The sequence below is a fragment of the Callorhinus ursinus genome, unplaced genomic scaffold (genome assembly GCF_003265705.2).
Source record: "Callorhinus ursinus isolate GAN/ISIS: 27379988/994484 unplaced genomic scaffold, GSC_fseal_2.0 scaffold44, whole genome shotgun sequence".
Classification (NCBI taxonomy): domain Eukaryota; kingdom Metazoa; phylum Chordata; class Mammalia; order Carnivora; family Otariidae; genus Callorhinus; species Callorhinus ursinus.
The window spans coordinates 1462047-1484228 of NW_027397106.1; the positions used below are offsets into that span (position 1 = coordinate 1462047).

Consider the following 22182-nt stretch of genomic DNA (forward strand, 5'->3'; position numbering starts at 1 on the left):
TCTGCTGGTTTGTTTAATCTCTCTGTATACGCACTTGATTTACATACTCATCCTATCTACCTACACATCCCCCAGGAAAATACTAAGAAAATGAAGAGGTAGCTGTCTGAGCCTTTCTGAACATGAGGGGTGGAATTCCTGGCCCACTGTATTAAAGACAAAGTCAGAGGTGCAAGTTAGCAGTGTCTGCTGCAGAAGGGTGCAGGCCTGATGAGCCCATTCGAGGGCCTGGCGTACCTTAAACACCAGGCTAGAGAGAAGGATGAGAGAAATGAAGCTGGTATGTCCCAGATTCTTCTCTCTGGAAATTAAGCATCAGTTGATTTTCCTTTCTTTTCCCCACAATTTCTTCTGTTTCCTTCAAATTCCCCAGGATCTAAAAAAAAAAAAAAAAAAAAAAAAGCTTGACGCTCTCAAGCTCCTGCCCCCCCTTTTTATGGGAGAAATTCCAGTTTAAAAAAAAAGGAGGGGGTGGGTTGAGGCGATTGGAGAACAAAGAGCCTCACGACCATGGGGTCTGGATTCTGGCCCAGACTTGGGGCCTTGGTGGGCAGGCATAGTTTGGGGGGCCCTTTCCTGTCCAGGGCACTGGCTACAGAGTGGAAAAGGAGATTTGTGGATTACAGAGGACATAGGGCTTGAGCTATCCAGGAAAGAAAGGGATGTTTTGGATAAAGAGGCCACAATACAGGAAGGGTTTAGGGGCTCAGGGAAGGCATAGGGGAGGGTACCCCTGAGAGTGTGTCTGAGTGAGAGAGCCTCCCACACACTCAGGGCAAATTCTTGGTGGGTTGCAAAGGTGACATAGGTGAAGAAGGAAAGAAAAGTGACTGACCCTGGGGCTCCCTGGCCTAGCCCAGTCTCCTCCTCTCCTCTTTCCTTCCCCCTCTCTGGGCTCTGGAAGGTTGGGGATGACCCAAGGAGTATGGAGACACAGATGCCACCGCCCAGGCACCTGGATCCTTCTGGAACATGCTCTACTTTATTTTCTCCACCCCCACTGCCTGGCCTCAGAAAAGGGCCACCCAGACCTCTCCTGCCAGCTTGGGAACTCACCTCCTGGGCAGTGGCTGCCATCCTGGCATCTTCTACCTTTATTGTTCTCCCTCCCTGGGCCCCCAGCTTGAGGGAAGATGGGACCAGGATGGCTGAGGCATCACTTTGCTCCTAGTTTCAGAGTTTTCCACTCTCAAACCCAAACTTATCTTCCTCCAGACCCCATTCACTTCCCTCTTTTAGACATCAGAGAAATCCACTCCCTTCTGCTGCCAACTAGGACTTGTGGTGCTGGCCCAGAGTTTGGGGAACCACATCAAACTTTCCTCTCTGGTTCTGCAGGGATCCACACAGGGGTTCAGGTTCAGGCTGTTAGCACCAGTCTTTTCCTGGATTCTCCACCAGCCTGCCCACAATCGCAGACCCTGCCTGGTGGTGCACTGGGTTGGCGGGGAGATCAGCCCCTGCCATGGAGAATTCTCAGGAAATCTCCTCCAGTGGTTTCCGGGGTCCTTACCCCAGCCCTCTTTCTTCCACTGCTTTCCAGCCCTACCCTCCCAGCCCGGCCAACCTCCTGACAGAACCCCTTCCCAGCCTCTTCATCTTCTCCTTCCCCAGCGCCATCCCTTTTCTAATCTCATCCCTCTTACTCTCTTGTCTCTCTTGGCAACATCTCAGCCTGTCACTTGCCCTTTCCTCACCCTCCAGTGACAAAAGAAATTCAGAGGATTAACATGGAGTTTAGAAATTAACAAGTACCTCCTCCCCTTTCTTGCCTCCCTGAGCCCCCTACCCCTACCCCATCTTCTGCTGTGGGTGAGAGCCCTCTGTTCCCCTCCTCTCCCCCCCAGAAAACCTCCCCCTTTTAGAAGCCCTTCAGAAACAGACAAATAAAATCTCTCCTGGTTTTAGGGCCTGTCTGAGAGGGAAGTCCAAGTTCATTTTCAAGTTAGACAAGGGAGTGAGGGGGGTGGGGAAGAGGTGGAGGAGTGTTTGCTGGGAGCTGGGTTTGGCTTTCTTGCAGAGATCTAACAAAGGCCCCTTTTGGTCAGAAAGCCAACAAACTAAATGCTTGGAAAAGGCATTTATCACTTTCGATCATTTCCTCCATCTTTTAAAGTTTAGATTTGGGGCTCCTAGGAAGGAGGCTGACCAATCTCGCTCTCAGATTTCTAGTTACTTTAAAAGAAGATATGGAGAATAACGTTTTTCTTAAGAAAAGGAGGGGTTGTGGACCCCAATACATCATTCTTCTGTATCAAAGAGGACTGTTTAACCGTCCCAAAGAATGACTAAATATAAAAGAGTTAAAGGGCTAGAGGTTTCATTTCTAACTAGGTGAGAGACCCCCTTAATGCCACCGTGATGCTGGGAACTGGAATTTGGTGGAACCCCTAAGAGGCAGTTGGTGGAGGATATATGTACATTTCATCATGAGGAAGGGGGGAAATCACACAGCTTAGTTCTCCACATGACCAGGCACCCTCAGAAGTCACAGAAGAAGATACAGTCTAATCATTCTAATTTGAAAATAATCAAGCAGGACACAAGCAACTGAAGGACCTCCAGAAGATGCTTTATCAAAAGAAAGAAAATTTAATTTTCCCATCTCCAAAAAAAGAGGGAAGTGAAGACCCAAGACTCAACTAAATTGGGGGGGGCAGATAAACCCCTTTGTTAAAATAGCCAACCTGGCTTGGGATCCGTGGAGCAAAAAGGCAGGAAGGAGTTTGTTGGGGTACTCTGGAACAAGATTCCAACAGGTGGTAATTAATTCAATCTTCTTAAAAGATATAATTTGGTACAGCTTTAGTGACTGGTGGGAAACTCTCCTTATGATACCCTTGGGGAGAGGGTGTTAGACTTTCCTTGCCTTACAGCCTCCTCCCTCTCATCCAAATTCCTATTCTCTAGGGAGTGTTTAGGAGCACTTTTTTCTCTCAGTTGTGGTATTGCCTTGTACATGCAGCAAAGTGGATGAAATCTGAAGAACTAGAAAGGGGGAGGGGACATCCATTTTTTTCTCTTCCCAAAGATTACCGCACTCACTTGCATTGTCAGAGAAAGTTGAACTCAGATAAGAAGAAATATCTTTCAAGACATAGAGACCACCCCAGGCTCCTCACACTTGATGGACCTCTGCATTTCTAAGGAGCATAATTGCTGAGTCCTGGCTTTTGGACACTCCTGGAAAGTTAGTGCCCATGCTGGGGAACATGTGTTGTGATGGGTGTGCATTGTGCTTGTACAGCCCGGAGACATTTACGGGTTGGTCATGACAGGGGTGCTGGCTGGGGCAGGCGGATGGAATGGGTAGGGGTGAAAGGAAAGGAAATACTTTTAGGATGGGAGCTTGGGGAGATTCTGCGAACCCACCAATTCCAGCTGTCTCCAGAGGTGACCTTCTCTCCTTCCACTAAGCCACTATAAACAAATGGATGTGAGAAAAGACCATCCTCAAGTTTTGCAGACATGCTACTCTTAAGGCATGGGGAGGGGGGAACCTTGTGCAATTCCTTGCCTACTCTGAAGACTTAAGAAAATCCTTTTCCGCCAGAATCTGCATTGTGATTCAAAATACTTGTAACTCTCTTTTCAGTGCTTGGCTTATTAATGAATTTCCCTCCAAAGAAGTAATACAGATTTATTTCTCTCTCATCTATTATAGAACCTATCATCTCTAGACAAAGAAGTACATAATATATGCTTTGCTGGTTGTTAGGGGAACTTTAGATAAATATTCACACAAGATATGTGCCCTCAGATACCATATCCAGATAATTAGGTAATCTTTGTAAAAACTTCAAAAATATTTCCCTTGGATATGAAACACAGTCATGTTTAATTTTTAAAATATAAAGCCTTTCATTGTCTTTATGCCCATGCCGGCATGTGTGTGTGGGGACGGGTGGACCTACCGTTTTGTGGAGGAAGATACATGTTGGCACACACGTGTTCATTAATTCACCTCACCGGTGTTTTCTCTGATGCAGTGAGCTGTGTCGTGGTCATGGTATTCAAGCATAGGTAAGGCATAAATGCTTGACAATTTTAGTTTTAAGAGGTCTGAGGATATGCAGGAGCAACTCGGCACTGTGTAATTCTCAGACCACCCCCCCACCCCCCACCTCCCGGCTATCGCTTAGCGGAATCACGCGCCTGCGGGGAAACCAAGCTGCCCTCTGGCCAAACTTGGCGGAATCCTGGCGTTGACACTGTTCTTTCAGCGCAATTTTTTTTTTTTTCCGGGCACGGATTTTAGGAGATTCGGCTCACTTCCAGAGCCTGGATGCTGGGTCCCCCCAAGCCGGAGCCGTCGCCGCCGCCTGCCTACGCCGGGAACACGGCGCCAGCCTCTGACTCCTTTCCCTTTTCTCTCTGGATTGCTCCCAAGACTTGGAGAGGTCTTTCGTTTATTTTAATAGGCTGATTTGGGGGTTGTTATTGTTTTACATGTAGTAATTATTGAGTATTTGATTTCACTAACTCCGACCGAGCTTAAGCGGGGCGAAAGCCGCTTCCACACAGGACAATAAATGGCCGACAGGGGAAGACAGCCGGATGAGTGCCCGCATCGAGAGGCGCCCTCTCCGCTCCCCGCCGCGGCCCGGCCCGAGCCGGCCAGCCAGGAGCGATCGTCCCCGGGATCCGGACGGATGCGCTTGTGTGCCCTCGGTGGGCGCCGGTAGCCGAGCGCACAGGTGGGGACGTTCATTTGTGGGGTAGAACAGACCTACGAGGTCCCTGGGAGCTCTGGGGGTGGGGGGAGACGGGGGGGGGTTTACCCGACTGCCGAGGCATGCTAGGCTGTGCTAGTGGGAGCCTCGGCTGGGGGTTTGGGAGTCAGGTCCCTGTGCTTCCGGGGACTCCTCCGCTGAGCTACAGGGTCGCATCTCGATTGCAGATTTCTGTTGACAACCACTACTGCCAAGACCAAGAATCACCTAGCTTTCCCTTCCTTCTCACTCCCTGTCCGCTTGTTCCTGGGGAAAAGGGCATCTCCCAAATGCGAAAGGAAAGGAAAAAAACAACAACACTATTTTCTGTTCCTTATCTCCAGTCTTGGGATAGGGAAGTGGTTAAAAAAAAAAAAATCACGCACCTACTAAGAAAATTTGTGAGAGAATTCTTGGCTCAAAAAAAGAAAAAAGTGGGGGGAAGTGGGTGGGAAGGACGGGAGGGCAGAGGCAGAGAAGCCATGAGAAAGGACCTCTGCAAACCTGTCTAAGTCTTAGCTGGCATAAGGGTAAAGGAGAAAAAGCAAATTATTCACATGATAGAAATCTCAGTATTAATTTCGGTGTGGCTATGTATTTGTTGTCGTTTGCTGCATGTCGCATGTCCTGTTATGTGTAGAAACCCAGGATGACAACCCAGTTGGGCATACTTCAAATGTACTTCTAAATCTGGGGCACTGTGGGTCTACAAATTTCCTATATTAAATCTTTTCTTTAGAATACTTTGTACCTTAAATAGTAGGGACAAGATCATAAACAGTGGTGAATTTCTCTCTTCAAACGTTGCCAGTAAGAAAAGTGGGCTCACAACGGTCAAAACTTAGCCCCACCCTTGAAAAAAGTTCCCCAAATGTGGTTTATCCAGGGAAGAAGAAAGCCCCATCCCAACCCCCCTTTCCCCAAAGTAACTGCTCCCTGGGTCTCAGGGTACCGGCTCCCTGGGTGCAGCCATTAGAGCTGTACCCAGCTCCGTGCTAGGTACAGAGACACCCCCTTGGTGTTCACGTTGGCCTGTCAGGGCTCACTGCTCAGGCTCTGGTCTCAGCAGGGATTTCTCAGATGCTCTGCCCAGCTTAGAATATGGATCTGAATCTTTCAGTTCAAGTCAGGGGGAGTAATGCCCCAGACTCACTCTGCAAGTGCATATTCAGCCTAAGGATTATGTGGAGGAGGTTGGTCCTACCCAGCTTCAATCACGGTGGGGGAAAAAACTAGAGCCCAAGTATTATTCCCACCAGGAAAGATGTTTTCCAGCGATACAAGTAGAAACCCCTTGTTTTCCACCATACACACCCGCACCTTTTGGTAACTTTATCTAGCACTATGCCTTTTACCACAGTGGAAGCAATATGCTTCCTGGAACTGATGCCCGGGAAAGGCAGACTCTGTCCTTTTACACCAGAAAATATGCACAGAGGACCCATTCCACCATCTCAGCACACACTCCACCGTTCTCTATTAGATTTTCCTTCTCTCTCTCTTTCTCTCTTTTTCCTCTCCAGCGATGATGGGTCTCCACAAGCAACCAAAATTCTCCTTTTCCTGAATTACTCAACTACCCAAAAGGTAAGTGAGAGGAAGAGTTGCCTGAATTTTCCCACGATTTCGCTGTGATAATGTTTTTTAGAATGCTGGAATATGTCCGCCCACTTCCACGGAGAACCTTGCGGCTGCGACCCGCCCCACACAGAGGACCTGAAGAATGAGGTCTACGCTATGTGAACAGGGAACGTATTTGTAGTAAGTTCAAAATCTGCTTTGTTACAAACCCCTAGGACACTGAAGAAACCCCCTTAACGCCTCCCTCTCCACCATTTCCTCAACCATTATTTCGCAGCTTCAGCTTTAAGTATCCAAAGCTGGGGGGTGGTCCCCCTTCTCAAGGCCCAAAAGGCATTTTTTCCGTGCTCGTGCTCTCCCGGACGGAGCCAGCTCCGACGTGCACGGTAGGGGGTGGGGGGCGAAACTCAGTGGAAAAGCCAGTGGGATCATAAGCTCGCTCCAGATCTTTATTTTCAAAATCAGTAGCTTCTTTATTTTTCTTCTCTCCCAGGGCCGTTCAAGAAGCTCGAGTATTGCCTTCCCGTCTAATTCCCCAGTAGCCTCGTATTCTGCCCTCGAAAACCGACCACCTCCAGCCGAAATCAGGCGGAGGGCCTAGCAGAAGCCGAGCGAGGAGCGCTGGCCGAGGACTCGCCGCCCTCTCGCCTCGCAGCAGCGTGCGTCGGACCGCGCTTTCAGGCCGGCGGCTTCGAGGGGTGCGGGGAGCGGCGCTCAGTGCTTTTCCCCTGGCCGGTCCCCGCAGGGAGCTGGGGTCCAGGGGTGCGCACGGTCTCCTTGGAGCCTTCCAAGGAACCGCCAAGGGCGGCCGGGAGAGCGCCCCTCTTCGAGGGAGCCGCGGAGGTCTGCACGGCTCAGAGACAGAGGGCCCATGCTCCCAGCCTGGGACAGCGCGACCCTTATTTTCTCAACACGAACCAAACGAAATCTGCCCCAGTCAGAACCTCAGTGCCCAGACCCGGTGGCGCCCGCCCGCCCACGTCTTTGGCTTTTTGAAGGAAATAGACTGAAACGAGGGAAAAAACCTGAATGGGGAGAAACTTGGTTTTCAAACATTCCTAGCAGAACTTGTATGTGTTGGCGCCGCAGTAGGGCCCGGCAGCCGCCCAGCGCCTCCTCGCCCTTCCCGGGAGCTGGGTCCTGCGGCAACGTCTCCAGGTTGGTGAGACCCAGTCACTTTCCCTCTGTAGCCCTGCTGGGACCCAGAACTCCCCAAAGCCGCTTTTGGAGAAGGGCGGCCCCCTCTGCAGGCAGAGTCCGAGGTGCGGCCGCGGCGGGCTGCAGGCGGCGAGCGGGCGGGGGCGCGGGGATGCAGCCCAGCAGTCGAGCCCGGGGCGCAGGGCTCCGGACCCTGCCAGCCTTCGGACCCGGCTTTCTCGTGGACCGGCGAGGAGGGGGTGGGGGATGGGAAATTGAAGGATTGCTGACTCCCCAAGCCTCCAAAGACCACTCTTTGCCGCTTTGTAACCCCCAGAGCGGCTCACGCCTAAAGGCGAAGACGGGGTCCTTCTTAATGATGGCACTGGAGGGAGGAGGAGTAATTTCAACCCCGCGCTACCTACACTAACGGATTATTTCTTCCCCAAGTCCTTCTCCTTTACTTAGGAAGCCTTGGCTGCTCTTTGCTTTGGGATTTGACAGACCTCCTCCCCTCCCCCGTTTTGTTTTTCCAGCGTGTGTCCCAGCTCATCTCAAGAAACCGGGCAGGGGAGGGTGCTTAATGTACAAGTCCAGTGAAACTCCACACAGACGTGAATACGGTAGTGAGCGTCGCTGCAGAACGGCGCATCTGCGTGAGAAAGGAGACGCCCTTTATTTTGCATAGCGAGCTAGGGGCCCGGAATATAGGTAACAGAGGAGATTGAGTTTCGGGAAACTGCCTTCGGTGATGGGTCCTGCGAAGCTGTTTGCTCCCACCTCGACTGAGACACCAAAAGAGGCGGGTGTTTTTTAATTGCAAATATTCAAACTCTTCTTGTGATGACCTCATCCCTGCCAGATGTGTCTTCTGATCCTACCAAAATGAGGCACTTAAAAAAATTAAATTCGGTTTTATGATTAATCTAACATAAAATATGATTTTGTTTAGGGTTGAAGGGCCAGGCAATTCTGCATTCACTGGATTTTACTGGCTTCTGTATCCAGTGGCAGATTTTACCGGAGATTCTTTTCAGTAGCAAAAAGGGTGTTGTTGTTGTTGTTGTTTTCTTTCAAGAGGACTGTCTACCTCCAGGCTCCTCAAGATCTCGGGGTTTCAGGCACATCTTCATTACACAAGAAGCTAGAAGTTCCATGGGATTGGGGTGTGGGGGGGGAAACAGTCTCTTGAAGTTGAAGGCTCAGTAGTCAAGCTACACCATCCTCGTCCATCTTCATGATACCCGACTGGGATTACTTCTGTTCTTTCAGGAGAGTCCTCTCAATTTCTCCCCCATTCCATCTTTATTCTCCCCCATGCATCAACACACACTATCAGGAACAAAGTCTCTTTGGGGAGTGATGATCTTCCTTTTGAAGAAAAAAATATTCTCACAAGTATGCTCTCTATTGTGGTTGAACCATTAGTTCTCCATGAGGATCTTCCAGGTGGGTCTCTATAGCTACTGCTCCAAATCTGGGAGTTCCTCTCCTGGACTCACAGCTGGACTACATTCCCCAGCTTCCTTTACAGTTTGATGTGGCCATGTGACTGAGCTCTGGTCAATGGAATGTATATGCCATTTCCTGGCCAAAGATTTAACAAGTGGATGTGTCCCTATTCCCCTCTCCCATGCTCCCTGTCTCTTGTTTGGTCGCCAGCCTTTAGGCCCTAGGGAATAGTGGACACTCATACAGGAAGAGCATGGACCCCTGAATCACATGTAGAGAAGAGCTTTCCACTGACAAGAAGCATTTGCTTAGGACTTTACCTAAGGGAGAAATAACCTTCTATTGTGTTTGAGCCACTGTACATTTTGGAGTGTATTATGGCCACCCAGTCCATCCTTAACTAACACACCCTTTAACAAACAAAATGCAACTTGATTTTTATCTTCCATCACTCATTATAAATGTCAATGGTTGTTAGGTAATCCTTTTTGGCCCTTGGATTAAAACCCTAGGAGGCCCCAAGACTCTTCTGCTCACTCTTAGGTAACAGTCCTATAACAACTTCAAGTCATATACACAATTTCAAATCTGTAGTTAGAATGTCCAGTCCAATGTATCTTCAAGACACTGAGTTTGATTTAATGTGAAATCTTCTCTCCTCCCTAACTCAGGTTTGCTTCAGCCCAGATACCTCTGGAGGGGGAAGGAGGGTGATTTGGGCTCCTTTTTTCTTTTTTTTTTCCAAAGATTTTTATTTTTAAGTAATCTCTACACCCAACACAGGGCTCATACAGCCCCAAGGCCAAGAGTTACATGCTCCACCAATTGAGCCAGTGAGGTGCCCTTTGCCTTCTCTATTTCTTTTTTTTTTAAACAAAATTTTACTTATTTATTTGAGAGAGCAAGAGCAGGAGGAGGGGCAGAGGGAGAAGAAGCAGCAGACTCCCCACTGAGCGTGGAGCCCCAGTGGTGGAGCTCAAGCTCGGATCCCAGGATCCCGAGATTATGACCTGAGTTGAAGTCAGACGCCCAACCGACTGAGCCACCCAGGCACCCCAACATTCTCTATGTCTTAACCTTGAGTTTCTCTTCCTCTATCCTCAGCTGCTGTTTCAGACCCACTAGTGGTTCAAGACATGGAGAGAGTGGGGGATGGGCTAAAACAATGTTTTTGTGACTTGGGAGTTCCGGAGATAAACCAATTAGATCAGGGCTACTGTAGTGGAAACTACATATCACCAAATGAAGCAGAACTTTGGAAATTTAGTTAATCTGACATATAGACAAGAGAGTGTAGATCTAGATGATTTAGGATTTTAAGTAGATTTTTCTGAATTATTTGGTTTCATATATTTCCATCTCTAAATACCCAATCACTGTTTGCTTCACTAGACTGTGTAGAAATGGCCCCAATTGGTCCCTTGCAAGGGTGGCTAGTATGAAGCATTTTCTCCAAAGGTAATGAGGATATATTGCTTTGAATTGGCTCACTCAAATTTCCCCCCAGCCCCCATTATCTTCCCAAGATAAATAGACTACACTCACCCCCAAGAAATGAGTTCTGGGGCACCTGGGTGGCTCAGTCGTTGAGTGTCTGCCTTGGGCTCAGGTCATGATCCCAGGGTCCTGGGATCGAGCCCCACACTGGGCTCCCTGCTTGGCGGGAAGCCTTCTTCTCCCTCTCCTACTCCCCCTGCTTATGTTCCCTCTCTCGCTGTCTCTCTCTCTGTCAAATAAATAAATAAAATCTTAAAAAAAAAAGAAAGAAGTTCCCATTTTTTGGCCCTTTCCAACACTAGGAACAGGGCAGTCTCCTTCCTGCAGTTCTGTTTTGCCTTCTGCTGCTTCTTTTATGAAAATGACAGCAGCTGTCTGATAGTCAGGAGGCCTGCCAGACTTTTGAGATATTGGCATCTCTCTTTATTACTACTGCCAAGCCACTCAAGCCAGCCTTGGGGTCACCACGTGGGGAGTAAGCCTGTCCAGCCACAGCATGCCAAGTGGAGAAAGGAAGTATTAATGGTGCAGCCAACTTTGTCCATGGACACTGCTTGATTACAAAATTTTAGGGCTAACGATCTATTGATGAAGGAAAACTTCAATGGGTTATTCCTTCATTTGGTCAGTTCCAAATATCTAGATACACGGAGGCGAGTGGATGGATTAACTAGATGACATTTTCCTCCTGTTTACAACCAGTTGCCTGACATTACATAGGCCCGTGGTAAGTGCGTGTGTGTGTTATTGGCTGGCACCAGCATTCTGTGACCCTAAACTGGGGGAAGGGTGTAGACTGGGATGTGGGTAGACAAAAAGCATTGAAATCTGTGGGTGAGACTAATCTAAACTTGGAAACCTGTTTATCATGGTGATCTAGGAAGGAGTTCAGATGTCTACATTTAGCTAAGAGCTAAATCAGTCTGGAAATTACTCTGGTCTTTGCAAGGAATGTAGATTGTGTTAAAGATTGAATTAATCCCTCGGCCCACTTTCTCTGGATTATGTCCCGTCTTCTAACTCAGTTTTTCAAGTGTACAGCAGGTTATGCTCGTCATCATCCACTTTCTGGGAGCAGTTGAAATAGGAAAGTCCTGACATCGGAAAGGAAAATCTGTGGGTCCATATAATGAAAGTGACAGCGAGGCCTGTTAGATAATGGAATGAGAATTGAAGAGTATGACATCTATTACCTTCTGAATACCAGATCTTTCTAATTTACCTGAGCAGAAGTGTATGGGTACTAGGCCAGAGACAGGGGCGTGTCCAAGATGACCTCTCAAAACTATCTTTTGCCTTTGGCTTCTATAATTTTCTGACAACAGCTGTACCTGTAAAATGTGTCAGATTCAGTAGCAGGGTCAGGGGCTGCTGTCATTTGGCAGACTTCAACAACATGACCCTGGCAAAGACTTTGGAATAAAAACATCAGGAAAATAAACACTCAATGCTCCATAGCCAGAGGACCGGCTGGGAGCTGTCAGGTTGAAATACTAGTCTATTTGGGAAAGGAAAGAACAGGAGCAAGGCCTCCGACACTCCTCTGCCTCTTAGAAAATACCCCTCTAGCAGCAGAGCTGATGCCAAACACATCAAATTAATTAAGAAAAGAGATAGGAGCAGTGTCAAGGCTGAGCTTCTACTCCAGCAGGTCTGTCAATAAACACCCTCTCAGGAAGAAGGCACTGCCTGTGGGGGGTGGGGGACCACCACAGAACGAGAGATCAGGCCAATCCCTGCCTAGTGGGAGCCTTCCCCCTTCTGTGTGGGGAGATAGGACAGAGACTCAGGACCCAGAAAGAAAGGTGAGAAGACTGAGAGACAAGAGAAGAGAGGGACACCCCTGCAGGGACGGAGGAGCAGGGCCTATAGGGAGGTGGGGGGAATCAGACAAGGGAGTGGTCCCCAAGGAGGGGAGATGGTTCAGAGCTGGGGAGGAGACTGAAACGCAGTTGAGGGCAGAGCGGGAAGAGACTTACATCCCACGTTGAGCAATGGCTTATGCAGGTTAGAGCCTGGAGAAGACAAGGCGTGTGTTGGTGGAGAGAGTACAGGAGTCTGGTTGAGCAGAAACTGTGCATCCGGGAGTCATGGGAGAAGAGGCTGGGAAGCAGGTGAATTACAAAGCTGGCAGGAGAAGATGAGGCAAACATGAATTTCTGGGTAAAGGTATTTGCGACAAACATGCTGACAGGGAAGATGTTTTTGCTCTGACTACCTTTTAGAAAAGAGGTAAAATCTAAACAAGTGAGAGTGATGCAGGCATCTCTCTGGTCAGTTGTATGGGGCAAACACAGAAAAAGCAGGTGGCCTCACTGGTACCAGTCTGAAGTGGCAATGGTATCTGCCAGCTCTAACAGGGGGATCCAGGAAAGAGCCAGGGACTGTGCTGTGGCATGTGCCTGTCCATGTCTCCGTGGTATGTGTATACATGTGTGTGTTTAAGGCTGCATGTACATGTCTTTATATGTTCTGATTGTGTTTCTTCTTGAACACTTTAGAAAAGTATGCAAGAGAGCCACCAACAATAGACATTAGACATCACGTTAGTAGGTAGACTGATAGATAGGCTCCGAGTAATATACATCCCATGGAGGAAAGCATAGTACTAACCCCTCTAACCCATACATGCATACACATACCCACAGAGATGTTGAATAACATTCATGTATATATTAGAAATGCACATATACAAAAAGATACTCCATTTCAGATACAGATAAAGACACAAGTGCTATAGAGTTACTGTTATTCATTTCACAGATATACTATAAAACAGACTAAGACAACAGGAGACTTAAAATCGTGTTTAAATCATCCCTTTTTTGTCCGTAAAAAACAAGAACAGCTAACCAATTACTTCAAGCAACATAATGCCCTTTTTCTGAAAGAACTACAGGAAATTAGCTCAATCTCGGACCTCCACTAGCGTGGTACTGGAGAGGAAACTGTGCTGAAACCTGCAGGAGTCAAAAAATACCATTATTAGTCCACACCTGTCCCTTAATATGAGAATATCCTTTGGTAAGTCATTTTCTCTCTGACTCTGGTTCTTCATCTATTAAATGTGAAAAATGTTCATAAAATCTAAGGTTTCTTTTAGCTGTAGTCTTAGAATATTATACACACACACACACACACACACAATGTTATCCAAGTGCCTAGAAGTTTTGAGTGGGTAATAAAATTAGAAGATAACCACAGTTGACTACAAAATGCCCAAATGACTTTTCAGTTCTGTTCTCTAATGACAAAATTCCAAATGTCTTCTGACATTATGATGACTAAAATTGACTTTGACTAAATTTTCACCTTTCCAGAGATGGTTGGTGTCAGAGGGACAATAAACCTGAGCAGGTCTACAGTCACTAATTCTACACAAATGTTGGAAATGGGTTCTTTGATTTGATTACAGAGTTTACACAACGTCAAAACAATGGGATGATTTAGTCAAGTCAATGAAAAAAAATCAATCACATTGGTCATCAGGTATTGGGTAGTCAAAATAACTCTTTTTCACCTTTTAAGCAGATCTGGTCTTTGTGTTATGGATGTGTGTCCATCTGCACCATAATCCCTCTTCTCTCTGGCTCTCTCTCCAACTTCACCCCCAACACCCAGCACAGAGGATTTGCTCCCATCTCCCAGAGCAGCCATGTTCTGAAAGTCTATTAGTATACCAGTATACATTAATGTGCCACATATGTGTGCATGTTGAAGAACAGACAGACCGGCTAATAATAGCATGCTCTCTTTTGAAGGCCCCTAGTACAGCGCCAGTACTTACAAAACTGTCTAAATGCAAAAAAAAAAAAAAAAAATCTACAGCTGGTAAACTTCATCCTGAATATCAACAGGGAGCTGATCCCATAACACCACAGCCTGAGATAACCTGTATCACAAAGCCAAGCCTGGCTGTGATTACTTAGCATTTATATAGCACTTTATCTGGGTCCTGTATGTCAGCATCATTAAGGGGAGATAACTCACTAGGAGTTACAGCCAAGAAAAAAAATCATGAGCAAAAAGGAAGAAAGAAGGGAAAGCTTAAAGTATCAGTGGTTCCATAGGGGCTCGTGGTTAGTCAGGAATGGGGAGGGGTAAAGATGTTATTTATAGAGGACAAGGAAAGCTCTTTTGTTTCTCCCCTGTGAACAGGAATGACGGAGGTACAGAGGAAAGAATGAATTCAGACTTAAGAATAAGCCACTATCAGGAGACTTGCTAAGCCTTGAGTTTGACTAAAAGAATTTATAGTTTTTCTTCTCTAGCACCTTAAATCCCAGGGAAATTATCATCTAGCAAAGACTGTGAGTAATGGTTGGAGAGTGGTTCTGTCTGGAGGCAAGAGGATGGACAAGACGCCTTTTTAAATTGTGTTCCAAGCCCAGAAGTCTATTTAAAAAAAAATAGAATATTCAGAAATTTGTCAAAATTTCATTATGGCATTTTTAAAAAAGATTTTATTTATTTATTTGACAGAGAGAGACACAGCAAGAGAGGGAACACAAGCAGGGGGAGTGGCAGAGGAAGAAGCAGGCTTCCCGCGGAGCAGGGAGCCCGATGTGGGACTCGATCCCAGGACCCTGGGATCATGACCTGAGCTGAAGGCAGAGGCTTAACGACTGAGCCACCCAGGCGCCCCAGATTTTCTTTTATTTTTAAGTAATCTCCACACCCAACATGGGACCTGAACTCACAACCCCGAGATCAAGTCACATGCTCTACAGAGTGAGCCAACCAGGCACCCTTAAAATAGTCTTTTAAATGTATAACTAAGCTTGATAGAAAGAGAAAAATCTCTTAAGGATTAAAAATAAGAAAGCTGAAAAACCTGAATGGTAATTGTGAGAGCGGATCCTGGATATTCCCTACAGTGTTTTTGGGAGTAGTTGTTGATCTTGTTAGCCAAAGGTTTTGTTTTGGTTTGGTTTAAGGTTAAACACTAATCAGAATCTTTATTTTTCAATGTTATAATTACTTGAATACAAACTTTTTTTTCTTCAAGATTTTATTTTTAAATAATCACTACACCCAGTGTGGGGCTTGAACCCACAACCTTGAGATCAAGAGTCACATGCTCCACTGACTGAGCCAGCCAGGTGCCCCATGAATACAATCTTTAGATTGGTTTCTTTATTCCTTCCAATCTGATATATTTAACTGGAAGTAGGTAATTTGTATTCCGTTCCATTTCTCCAGTCAATACATCTCCTCACTTTTTTTTTAGGGATTGGGTTTTAATGATCATATAGAAATAGGAATCAAAATTTGGCCCAAATAAAAAGGAAGAATCTGTCCATTGGTAAAGGGAGAGGACAAAGAAGTTTGTCTTCGTCATGGTTCTGGAAAGGAATTCCAACATATCAAAACACATTCTCCTGTAAGATATTTTTGCCTCACTTTATGCCACTTTGGGGTTCAAATTTATATCATATGTATAGTGTAGGGATTCTTTAGCTTAGAAATTAATATTAAAAGTGATCCCAGGCTTTATTGCCTGGCAGAAGCAAACATATAAAACCTCCTGGAAAGGAGACAACCTCAGCTAGGCCACACAGAATTCCCATAGATAAAGACTTGCTCGAGATGAGCTCATAAATCAAAATTACAGAGGTGTAAAGAAACCATCCAAATGAACAAATGTCAGCAGACACATCAAATAGTAGATTTGGATGCCCCAGAACTTAAGATACTACATTATTAGATCCAGAGAACAAAATATACTTATGTGATTAAAGATACAAAGGAAAAATTTTTTAAGATGAGGAAAAATAAATACTATTTTAAAAAAGAAGAAGCAAATTTGAAAAAGAACACAGGAGAATTTTTAGATATTAAAAGCATACCCCATTTCATCAATTCTAATGATGTTCACATTTTACTATCTCTGAAATCAGGATATTGCCCACAATAACTGCTGGGTAGGCAGCCTTTTTGATGTAGTTGTCATTCCCTGTTCATATGCATAAAAGTTTGTAGAATGGATGACAGTGACTTTGAACGAATCCTGGAGACAATATGGAGCACTCTTGTGAAAAGCTACATTACTAATGCTCTTGAAGTCACAGAAGATGCCATTGTGTGGAAAAGCAAGGAATTTAAAAGACATTAAGAAGAGATGGATTCTGAATGTGCAGAAGTGTTAGAAGTGCCCTAACTCATTTATTTCCCTTATATTTTCTTTTCTTATAAATAAACAAGAGTAATAAATTATAAAACCCACGTCTAACGTCTAAAATGGCTCTTTAAATAGGTAAGGAAAACTGCTTAGTGTCTGGAAAGCATTTGTCTTACTTTAATTGACACAGTGGCTTTCTTGGTGTCAATAAAATAATGGTGTTTCTTACCTTTGATATCATCTTAGATTACTTGAAGTGCAATAGTCATTGTATCAGTCAGCGTTCAGGATTGAAAAGAAATCTCTCTAGGTATTTTAAACAAGAAGGAATCAGGGAAGTAGGTGCTTACAAATCACTGAACGAACTGAAGGAGTGAAAGTCAGAGTCACCTCACTGTCTTTATCATACCTGCTTTTCACATTGACAAAGATAAATGCAGTGCTAAAAGCATCGGGAAGGTGGTCCCTACCTTGTTTCTGCCTTCTAAATCTTTCATGAGTCCATCTTTTTGGTAGAACCTAATTTGTATCCAGAACCTGGGAAATGTAGGTAGGTGTTTATTTGGTTTGCTTTCCAGATTCTCTTCTATGGAAAGGTAAATAGAAGGGAATAGAAATGGATGTTCAGTGCCAATAGATCATATCTAAGAGGGTCACTAAATATAAAAACCAAACAAATAGAAGTGTATAATTTAATTAGTAACTAGTGAAATTACTAGTTACAAATTAAAGCCATAATGAAATACTACCATATACCCACCATATTGGCTCAAATTAAAAATTTCTCTTACAACATCAAGTACTGGCAAGGTTAAGCAATGGGCATACTGATACACTGCTGATCAGAGTGTAACTTAGTATATTTTGAAGATTATTTTGGTGTTATCTGATAAGATTGAATGTAGACATACCTTTGGACTTGGCAGTTCTATATCTTAGTATATAACCCACAAAAATTCACATCTGTATTTACCAGGATAAATGTACCATAATGTTCATGGCAGCAGTGTTCATAATAGCACCAAATTGGAAACTACAAAATGTTCACAGCAGTAGAATGGCTAAATATTTGGTATATTAGACAGTGGAATATTATATAAACACATACACAAAAACAAATGAGCTACAGGTAAACACAATAATACAGGTGAATATTAAGTATATAATATTGGTCCAAATATCATAAAAATTTACATACAGTATTTATTTTATAGAGTCCCCAAACAGATGAAACTAACCTGTATTGTTTAGGAATGGATACTTAGCGGTAAAACATTTTTTTTTTAAAAACAAGGAAGTGATTACCATAATGGTCAGGAATGTGGTTACCTCTAGTGGAGAAGAATGTTGCCAGACCCCAGATGCTCTCCATCTCCCCCTTCCTGATCACAACTGCCTTCTCTTTGTTGTGATCAAGAAGGGAGAGATGGAGAGCATCTGGGGTCTGGCAACATTCTATTTCTCGGTCTGTAGCTGTAATTACAGTAATTAATACAACAATACATTTATTTTTTGTGCACTTCTATGTATGTGCGTTATACTTCACATTTTTTAAAGTTTAAAAAGAAACTAAATGGATGAATTAAATGAAACCCAAGCATAAGTAAAGAAAGAATTATAGAGCCAGAGGAGAGATATGAAGAAATTGCCTAGAAGACAATACAAGAAGATAATGAGCTAGAAAATATTAGAGACTAAAAGACGTGCTGGAAAATGAGAAGATCCAACATACATTACTGGTTTACAAGGAGAGGATAAAGAGAATTGGAGGAGGCAATATTCAAAGAGATTATGGCTGAGAATTTACCAGAATTAATAGAGGGTATGAATCCTCAGATTCAGATTACACAAGTCTTCAGCAGGATCAATTAAACTAAATCCATATCCACACATGTTGCCATGAACTGAAAAATTCCAAGTTCAGTGAGGAAAGCTTAAAAGCAAACAGAACGAAAATCACATTACCTTCAAAGTAACAACAATGATATTCACAGCAAAATTTCCAAAAGTAACAATAGAGAATAGATGACAATAATGTATTCAAAGTTCTGAGTTTAAAAAATTTCAAGATATTTTTATGCAGCTGTACGGTATACCATTCAAGGGTAGGGATGAAATAAATTAATTTCCAGACAAAAACAGGTTTATTTTTTTTAATTTATTTATTTGACAGAGAGCGACACAGCGAGAGAGGGAACACAAGCAAGGGGAGTGGGAGAGGGAGAAGCAGGCCCCCCGCGGAGCAGGGAGCCCAATGTGGGATTCGATCCCAAGACCCTGCGACCATGACCCGAGCCGAAGGCAGACGCCCAATGACTGAGCCACCCAGGCGCCCCAAAAACAGGTTTCTTAGCACAAATATATTTCCCACTAAAGACACTCTTCAGAGAATTTCCTGAAAAAAATGTCAATCCATAAGGAAGAACTAAAAATTAGACTTATGAGAATAGTTACGGTGAATAAAGAAACTTTGGAAAACATGTGGATATACCTAAACAAGCACTGACTATGCAAACAATGAAAGAGATAATTTGGGGGGGCGCCTGGGTGGCTCAGTTAAGCGTCCAACTCTTGATTTTCGGCTCAGGTCATGATCTTAGGGTTGTGAGATCGAGCCTCACATTGGGCTCCATGCTGGGTGTGGAGCCTGCTTAAGATTCACTCTCTCCCTCTGTCTAAAAACAAAACAAAGCAAAACAAAACAAAACAAAACAATGACTAATTTGGGGCTATAAACATAAGGTAATATAATACCAGACGATAGCAATGAATGAAATGAGAGAGGTATGATCAGAGTTAAATTTTTCCAAGGCTCTTACGTTATTTGGGAAGATAGTAGAGATATTGACTAAGCCAATAAGATTATTATTTTTTTTAAGATTTTATTTATTTGACAGAGAGAGAGCACAAGAAGGGGGGAGTGCCAGGCAGAGGGAGAGGGAGAAGCAAGCTCCCTGCTGAGCAAGGAGCCTGATGTGGGACTTCAACCCAGGACCCTGGGATCATGATCTGAGCAGAAGGCAGATGTTTAACCGACTGAGCCACCTAGGTGCCCTGCCAGTAAGATTATTTTTTAAAAATTTGAGTAATCATGAAAAGAATAGAAATAGAATATACAGCTCTTCCGCCGCCATTTTAAATCCAGCGCCATACAACGCTCCGCCGCCGCTGCTGCCGCGACCCGGACTGCGCGCCAGCACCCCCCGGCCGACAACTCCGCCACCATGGAGGACATGAACGAGTACAGCAACATAGAGGAATTCGCAGAGGGATCCAAGATCAACGCGAGCAAGAATCAGCAGGATGACGGTAAAATGTTTATTGGAGGCTTGAGCTGGGATACGAGCAAGAAAGATCTGACTGAATATTTGTCTCGATTTGGGGAAGTTGTAGACTGTACAATAAAAACAGATCCAGTGACTGGAAGATCAAGAGGATTTGGATTTGTGCTTTTCAAAGATGCTGCTAGTGTTGATAAGGTCTTGGAACTGAAAGAACACAAATTGGATGGCAAATTGATAGACCCCAAAAGGGCCAAAGCTTTAAAAGGGAAAGAACCCCCCAAAAAGGTTTTTGTGGGTGGATTGAGCCCAGATACTTCTGAAGAACAAATTAAAGAATATTTTGGAGCCTTTGGAGAGATTGAAAATATTGAACTTCCCATGGATACAAAAACAAATGAAAGAAGAGGATTTTGTTTTATTACATATACAGACGAAGAGCCAGTAAAGAAATTGTTAGAAAGCAGATATCATCAAATTGGTTCTGGGAAGTGTGAAATCAAAGTTGCACAACCCAAAGAGGTATACAGGCAGCAACAGCAACAACAAAAAGGAGGAAGAGGTGCTGCAGCTGGTGGACGAGGTGGTACTAGGGGTCGTGGACGAGGTCAGGGCCAAAACTGGAACCAAGGATTTAATAACTATTATGATCAAGGATATGGAAATTACAATAGTGCCTATGGTGGTGATCAAAACTATAGTGGCTATGGCGGCTATGATTATACTGGGTATAACTATGGGAACTATGGATATGGACAGGGATATGCAGACTACAGTGGGCAACAGAGCACTTACGGCAAGGCGTCTCGAGGGGGTGGCAATCACCAAAACAATTACCAGCCATACTAAAGGAGGATGTTGGAGAAAACAGGAGGAGATTGCTAAAGTTAACCCATCTTGCAGGACGACATTGAAGATTGGTCTTCTGTTGATCTAAGATGATTATTTTGTAAAAGACTTTCTAGTGTACAAGACACAACTGTCCAACTGTATATAGCCGCCAATTAGTTTTCTTTGTTTTTACTTTGTCTTTTGCTATCTGTGTTATGACTCGATGTGGATTTGTGTTTATACAAATTTTATTTGTATGATTCCATGTTAAACCTCAAATAAATGCTTCCTTATGTGAAAAAAAAAAGAAATAGAATATACAACTTTCAAATCAGTAAAGGATAAAAGGAATTTAAAACTTTCAGCAATTTAATAGAAAGCAGGAAGAGAGACACATGGAAGAAATATAAGTACAAAATAAGATAGTACATAAAAAAGAAAGTTATCAGTAAACTCAATAATTGTAAGTGGACTCAAGTCACCAGTTAAAAGACTGGATTGTCAGACTGGATTTAAAAATTTAGTTATGTGCTTGGGGCACCTGGGTGGCTCAGTCGTTAGGCGTCTGCCTTTGGCTCGGGTCATGATACCAGGGTCCTGGGATCGAGCCCCACACTGGGCTCCCTGCTCCGTGGGAAGCCTGCTTCCCCTGCTCCCGCTCCCTCTGCTTGTGTTCCCTCTCTCGTTGTGTCTCTCTCAGTTAAATAATAATAATAAAAAAATTTAGTTATGCGCTATTATATGTCATAATGACGTGGAATGCTTGAGAGTAAAAGAGATACCAAATAAACTGGCAGTGCTATGTTACTAAGAGGCAACATAGACTTTAAGATACACAGAGGGTGCCTAGGTGGCTCAATCAGTTAAGCACCCGACCCTTGATCTCAGGGTAGTAAGTTCAAATTCCGTACTGGACTCCATACTGGGAGTGGAGCCTACTAAAAGGGAAAAAAACATCCTCAGAATAGTGGTTACCAGGGGTTGGAGGGAAAGGATAATGGGGAGTTATTGGTTAATGGGATGATTGAAAGTTTTGGAGATGGATAGTGGTAATGATTGCACAACAGTGTGAACATGCTTAATGACACTGAACTGTTAAATTTGGTTAAAATGGTAAATTTTAGGGGTGCCTGGGCGGCTCAGTCATTAAACATCTGTCTTTGGCTCAGGTCATGATCCCAGGGTCCTGGGATCAAGCCCCACATCAGGCTCCTTGCTCAGCGGGAAGCCTGTTTCTCCCTCTACCTCTGCCCCTGCTTGTGTTCCTTCTCTCGCTATGTCTCTCTCTGCCAAATAAATAAAATCTTTTAAAAAAAGGTAAATTTTATGTTTATGTATATTGTACTACAATAAAAAAACAAACTTTAAGATAAAAAAGTAGTCACTACATAATCATAAAAGTAACAGTTCACTAGGAAGATACAGCAATTGCTTACTTTTTTCTTTAAAGATTTTATTCATTTATTTGACAGAGAGAGCGAGCACAAGCAGGGGGAGCGGCAGGCAGAAGCAGAGGGAGAAGCAGGCTCCTTGCTGAGCAAGGAACCCAATGGGGGACTCGATCCCAGGA

At 44.4% G+C, this 22182-nt stretch overlaps 1 protein-coding gene across 1 annotated transcript; it reads left to right on the forward strand.

Annotated features, from left to right (window-relative positions):
- The first annotated feature begins 19629 nt into the window (after positions 1 to 19629).
- On the forward strand, positions 19630 to 20913 carry LOC112832592 (heterogeneous nuclear ribonucleoprotein D-like). The gene has a single exon (XM_025883318.2). It carries the CDS (start codon positions 19725 to 19727, stop codon positions 20628 to 20630), a length of 906 nt encoding a protein of 301 aa, XP_025739103.2. The 5' UTR covers positions 19630 to 19724; the 3' UTR covers positions 20631 to 20913.
- The last annotated feature ends 1269 nt before the right edge of the window (positions 20914 to 22182 follow it).

Coding starts and splice junctions, on each gene's coding strand:
- LOC112832592 (XM_025883318.2), top strand. CDS start 19,725: ATGGAGGACATGAACGAGTACAGCAACATAGAGGAATTCGCAGAGGGA.